At 53.9% G+C, this 6,819-nt stretch overlaps 1 protein-coding gene across 1 annotated transcript in view; it reads right to left on the minus strand.

Annotated features, from left to right (window-relative positions):
• Positions 1 to 6,819, minus strand: part of CACNA1B (calcium voltage-gated channel subunit alpha1 B) — a 197,347-nt gene that overhangs the window by 124,213 nt on the left and 66,315 nt on the right. The window contains exon 11 of the mRNA XM_007458994.1: positions 113 to 322. Within this exon, the coding sequence (XP_007459056.1) occupies positions 113 to 322 (210 nt within the window). The remainder of the gene's footprint in view (positions 1 to 112; positions 323 to 6,819) is intronic.

A 6,819-nucleotide genomic window follows, 5' to 3' on the forward strand; every position in this document is an offset into this window, starting at 1 on the left:
GGCCCAGCCGCTCCGCAGCATGTGGGATCTTCCCGGACCGGGGCACGAACCCGTGTCCCCTGTATCGGCAGGGGGGGGGGGGGCGGGGGCGGGCCCGGGCCCGGCTACGTACACAGCGCCGTGGTGAGCCGCTGGGGCTGGTTGTAGTGCACCATGGCCACGCACAGCGTGTTCAGGGCCACCACGCACAGCACCACCCAGTAGAAGCTCTGCGCTTTCACCAGACGCCGGATGAAGAACCGGAACATCTTCTCCTTCCTGCGGAAGTACGACGAGCTCTCCGTCTTCCCGCTCTTGAGGCTGGCTCGGGCGAAGGGGGACCCTGCGGGGACAGGGGCTCGCTGAGGACGCGGGGGACAGGCGCGCCGCAGGACACACGCGCCCTCCGCCCCTGTGAGCCCCGCGGATGCGTCCCCGAGGACGTGCATCCCCCACCCCACGAGGACGCTTGCCCCCAGCCCTGGCCCAGCTCGAGGCCCCAGTTTCCATCACAGGCACCAAGTGCGTCAGACCCGTTACCGACATTGTGCTAATGACCCGTGTCCCCTGCAGTGGGTCCTGACCCCACCCCCGCTTCACAAATGAGGGAACCCAGAGCCTCGGCGGTCTCCATGGCTGCTGGGTTCTGGGTGCGAGACCTGGATTGGAACCGGCCTCTCGTCCCCAGCGCCCCCGGCCACCGTCCAGGAGGGCAGCCCCGATGCTCCCAGGCCATTGCAACTCCTCCGTGCGGCCTGGGGAGCCCAGCTGCTTCTGGCCCTCCCTCCCTCTGTAGCTCAGGGGTCAGCAGCCACTGACCACCTGCTTTTCAAGGAGTTTTACTAGAACACAGCCAAGCTCCTTTGCATCTGGCCCAGCTGCAGAGCTAAGTGTGGTCCACAGAGCCCCCAAAGCTCAGTCTCCAGAAAGTTTGCCAAGGAAGCTGCTCCTCTGCCCCGACTCACCAGCCAAACCCACTGCCCCCACCGTCACTTCCATGCCCGCTGCACCTCTGCTCTGCCCCCACCGAGAAGCACTGCCCTCACTGGCTCCCTCTCAGCTCCACGTCCCGGCATCAATACTGCCCTTCTTTAGGCTCCAGCTCATAGGTCTCCAGCCCCCCAACAATCGCACCCTTATACAGCTGCACTGTGTCGGCTTGTTGGCCTGTTTCGTGCCCAACCCCTAGGCCACACTGAGCTCTGGGGGGACAGGGCCACCCTCTGCACCACCCAACCCCTCGCGCCACTTAACAAACGAGCAAGCAGACTTTGTGGGTGCTTGGAAGGTCTGAGTGCCTCCGAGTGTTCAAACCCCGCTGGCTCCGAACACCTGGCCTGGCCCTCAGTCCCTGGGAAGAAGCATGTGACCGCGTGTGCTCAGTGACGGTGGCGCATTTGCACAGGCTTGTGTGCGTGCCCACACCCAGAGTCTCAGCAGCACAGCAAGAGCATTATCAGGCCGGTGTTTTCTTGGATTCACTAAGTGAAGATGGGCCGAGGCCTCTGGAGAGACCTGTCTACAAGCTGAGCAGCTGCGTCGGGCAGGGAGACACTGTGCCCCAGACACAGGAGGAGCGGCCCCGAGGAGCATCCGCCAGTCAGCCCTGGGGGGGGGCGCCTGCCAATGCAGGGGTCATGGGTTCGAGCCCTGGGCTGGGAAGATCCCACATCCCGGGCGGGGGCGGGCGTGCAGGGTCCTAACGGGGAATTCCTGGCTCTAGACGCCACACCCCACCCACACCCACGGAAGACACTGCTCTGTCACAGACTCGGGCTACGCCAGGACACAGCCTCCCAATCCACGGCCAGACACCAGCCAATGCCGATTATTCAGGGCTGGCTCATTCAACGAAACCTCTCGGCCAGCCTTGCCAAGGGTTGCAAAATGCCAAGGCCACAGCCAGCTCCCTCCTCAAAGGCAGCCCTGGGGCACGGAAGAAAGACAGGCACCCAGTACGGACAAGACGAGGAGAAACCCCCACACAGGCAGAGCCATCACGGACCCACCCTGTGAACCCACAGGCTCAGAAACCCCAGACACAGCCATTTAGAAACAGAGTCACACACATGTGCTACACAGCATACCCGGACGCTGACCACACCCCCCAAAGACACTCAGATTCACACAGGCACATGCCTGTGAACACACACACAGGCCCGCTCTGGGAGGGGAGGTCAAGAGAACACTTGACTCAAGCAAAGCACTTTGTGCACACCCATGGCCAGTGAGGCAAGAAGCACATTCTCCACAGAGACTCTCTGCTGGACGAGCCCCGTGAGGCCAGCCAAGCCCGGCCACGAGAAGGGCCTCAGGGCTGCTGCCCTCGCATAGCTGCCTGGCCACATCCGCCAGGGCCTGGGCCCCGGCAAGCAGCTCCTGTGTGCTCACGTCAGCTCAGCTCTCTTTTACTGGCTCAAGCCCGTTCACGGTAAAAGTGAAAACATGCCACATCCAGAATCACAGCTCTGGAAAGTGCGGGAACAGGAGGCATCGGGGCTTCTTTTTGGTTTTTTGTGCAGTTTTCAGGTTTAACCTAATCGGCGTATATTCTTTATGACAAAAAGGCTTATTTCAAGAAAAATCCGTATCTTCAAGCTCAAGCTAGGGGGCAATCGAGAATGAAACGGACTATGGATGACAACAGAATTGAGCACTGGTTAGGACAACGCGGGTGCCCACAAACACCTGGGTGTCTTCACGCTGTGCCCAGACGGGGGTTCGTTAGTCAATATAACGCCTACGCCCGTCCTGCTTAGTGCCCACCCTTCAAGAACCGCCCTGAGCGGGGCACAGAAACGCAGGGTGGCCGCAACCTGCCCCTGCCCCCGCAACCCTGCCAGGTCACAGGTCAGAGATCACAGGTGACAGGCAGGAAGTGCAAGTCCCCTTCCGGCTCAGTGGCTGCCTCTGCGGGCCTGGGGGCGGGGGAGGGCGGAAGTGACGTGGGCTGAACACCAGGCATGTGGACGTGAGCCCCGTCTGCCCACCAGGCACGTGGCTGGTACACCCTCGTGGCTAGAGAGTCCCCACTGGAGACAGGTCCAGGGTCACATGCGCCCCACAGGGTCTCGGGGTTAAAGGAAACCATGCAGGCCAGCCCACTGGGCCCCGGCCTGCAGCCAGCAGGGGGCGGGGAGCGGGGGTCACCCCGGAGGTGCCAGGCCCCACGTCCAGACCCGTGGGAACCAGCAGGTGCCAAGCCTGAGGGCCCCCGAGTGCAAGGAGACCCCCGGGCTCTGCCGGGGCCACGGGGGAAAGTCTACAGGGTCCCAGGATCTGGCACAGTACCAAACCAACGAAAATAAAACTGAGAGAGAAAATAAAATTCCCTCCCAAAATCATTCAGCAGCTGAAAGGAAAGAAGTTCACTCTTAAAACCCCCAAACTAGTAGCCTCAAAAATGCAGCAGAGCAATCTTAAATAAACACAGGAAACGTAAGGAGAAAGAAATCATGAGGAAAAGGACGAGAGACACAAAGGAGCAAAGTAAGATACACATGAAGTAACAAGGGACTCCAGGACTAAAAGGAACAAGGAAAGGAGACTGAGTAACTGAACAACGGGAGAAAACATCCCTCACGTAGGAAGACCTGAGCCTGCAGGCTGAGGCCCACTGGGTTCCTGACCCCAGGCAAAGGGAGTTACAGGCGACACCTTGTCTGTGCCAGGAAACGAGAGGACCGGGCAGTGACACCCACAGAACAAGAGACAATGACCACAGCAGCAAAAGCTCCCTGAGAACCACGGAGGACACCCGAGTATGACCGGAAGCCAGTCCCCCACCTACACACCCGTCTAAGGGGGCAATAAGGAATGACAGAGCAGGGCTGTGACAAAGCAAACCGCTGTGTGCTGCGCAGCGACTGCAAGGTGAGAACCTCTACGTGACCGTGCGTGTGATGGAAAGGCTAAGTCAGGATTTCTGCGCCCGGGGCAAACACAGGGACTAACAACAGCCGAGAACTAAATCCCCCAAACCAGGAGTGGGGAGCAAGGAGGGCAAATACTGCAAAGGTCACATCTTATGGGTTGGGGGTAGGGCAGAGAGATGGGGAACAGGGCGATTTCCTTATGGAGATAACGCATCTTGGTGGTACAGAGGGTACAGGAATACACTAAAATAGTAAAGAAAATCTTTCTAATTCTGGGAGCAGGGAAGGGAAGGTAACCATTTGTGGAACAGAAATGGGAGGGATCAGAAATTAGCAAAGGAGGAGAGGGTGATAAGCAGCAACCGGATCAAAGCAGCAAAGCTGGGAGAACGGAGGCCACGGTGTGAAATATCGACAGCAAATGTGAAGGAGCGAGGAAGGAAAACGTCACGCAGGCCAGCCCTCACGCTGAACGGAGACCGACTGGATCCCTCCGTTAGGGACAGAGACCGTAAGACTGGGTTAAAAAAGAAAAAGCAAAACCCAGCTAAATACTGCATGTAAGAAGAACACTTAAAATGCTTAAAACGATGAAGAGTTGAAAATGAAAGGAAAGCAAAGATACCAAAGCAACGCAAGCTGAAAGCCAAAACCCGTGGTAGTAACAGAAAGTACGACATCGGCTGTCAGACGAGGAACTGTCCAGTGGAGGAACTAAACGGATAAAGAAGGTATTGTGTGATGATGAAAAGCATATTTTACAAAGAAGATGTAGCCGTCATAAACTCCACATCTACCAAAGCATATGGTGGCTGAATACATAAACAAGAGCCACGAGAAATACAGGAGGAAAGCATCAAGGAAACGCAAATCGAAACCATATGATGATTTATCGCCTCACACCTGTCAGGATGGCGATTTCCAAACAAGACAAAAGACAAGTGCTGGCGAGGACGTGGAGAAACCGGAACCCTCGTGCACCGTTGATGGGAATGCAAACTGGTGTAGCCGCTGTGGATAACAGTATGGAGGGTCCTCAGAAAAGTTAAAAATAAAACTACCTGATGATCCAGCAATCCTACTACTGGAAAGAGAGAGAGAGAGAGAGAGAGAGAGAGAGAGAGAGGGAGAGAGAGAGAGCGAGATCTCCAAAATAATTGAAATCAGAATCTTAACGAGATCTGAGCTCTCCATGTTCGCTGCAGCACTATTTAGAATAGATAAGATGTGGAAACAACCTAAGTGTCCACTGGCAGATGAATGGATAGAGAAAATGTGGTCTCTACACACCACAGAATACTACTCAGCCTCAAAAGAGAAGGAAATTCTGCAACATGCGCCAGCATGGACGGAACTTGAGGACGTCACGCTAAGTGAGACAGGCTTCCTTCAGAAAGAAAAAGACTTCATGACTGATTACACGCACGTGAGTATCATCTAAAATAATGAAATTCATAAAACCAAAGCCCGGGACGGTGGTGACCAGGGGCTGCTGGGCGGGAATGGCGAGCTGTGATGAACAGGAACAGAGTTTCAGTGAAGCAGGATGAACAAGCCCTGAAGACCTGCTGCCCAGCAACACAGCACCTGCCATCAACAGTGATCCATTGCACACTTGGAATTGGAGAGGATGGATCTCATGATGTGTTCCTGCCACACACACACACACACACACACACACACACACACACACACACAATTTTAAGGAAAAAAAATACAAGGGAAACTTATTAATAAAAAAGTAAAATGAAGTGGGAACGTTCAAAACACGTCTTTCAGAACTGAACAGACCTAGTGATAAAACACAAAGACCTAAAGAACTGGAGAACACAATCAATAAACTTGATTTTAAGAGACACCCATACAAAAAGACCACTCTTCAAAACAGAGCATAGGCTTTCCGTCAGTGAAACTTTTTAAAATCAGTCGTGAACTTAGAGTTTGAAAATTTCTAAACTTGGAGGTTTACTGGCCACATTTCCCAATCGGTATCTGATAAAATTGGATGTAATAAAAACATGATGAAAATATCTTGCTACTTATAAATTAAGAAGCACACTCGCAGATAACCTTTGCCTCAAGAGGAAAGTAAAGAAACGGTTATCTGGAAACCAGTACAGAGGGCGCCTTCACAGCAAAGCTTTGTGTAGAGGAAAATATGCAGCCTTAACTGCTTCTGCTGTTAAAGAAGAAAAAAGAAGTTACACATTTTCAGAAGTTAGAAAAATAACAATAAAATAAATCAAAATAACGTAAAAAGATAAACCTAATAAAGGTTAAAAATAACAATAATAAAATTGAAAACAAAAAATAGAAGAAAGGAAATCTACAATCTGGTTATTTCAAATGATCATTAATACAGACCAACCTCATATGATCCTAATTCAGGAACTAGAAAGCAAAGGTCAACATACTAACAACTGGAAAAAAGCAAAACCAAACTCAACACACTCTAGGCAGTCTCAGAGCTCTAAATAGCTTCTGCAGCCTGAATGCCAGAGCCCAACACATAAAGCACCCACCTGACACCCCACTGCATCTCCAACATGCGTCTCAAACTCAGCACCTCTGAACAGAATTCCGGACATCGTCCCCCAGAACGCACGTGTCCCAGGTCCCATCCTCCCAGGGAGGGCTACTCTGTGGACACTTCCTGCAGAGCTGTCCTTGACGTCTCTCTCTTTCTCTCACACCCACGTCTGACCGGTCAGCAAATCCTGTGGGCTTGTCCTCAAAATAGATCTAGAATCCAACCACTTACCACCCCTGTGGCTGCCACCAGCTGCGGGGTCTTCATAGCGGCCTCCGACCTGGTCCTGCTCCTGCCCTCTCTGCACGGCAGTCTGTCCTCAGCGCCCCGCAGGAGCCAGATGCTGCCTCCCCTCTGAAGACCACCCTGGCACCCAGAGTCCCCTGACCCGGTCATTTCCTCTCCTGCTGCCCCCACCCCGCCCAGCCCCCTCCA

The sequence above is a fragment of the Lipotes vexillifer genome, unplaced genomic scaffold, assembly GCF_000442215.2.
Source record: "Lipotes vexillifer unplaced genomic scaffold, Lipotes_vexillifer_v1.1 scaffold636, whole genome shotgun sequence".
Lineage (NCBI taxonomy): Eukaryota > Metazoa > Chordata > Mammalia > Artiodactyla > Lipotidae > Lipotes > Lipotes vexillifer.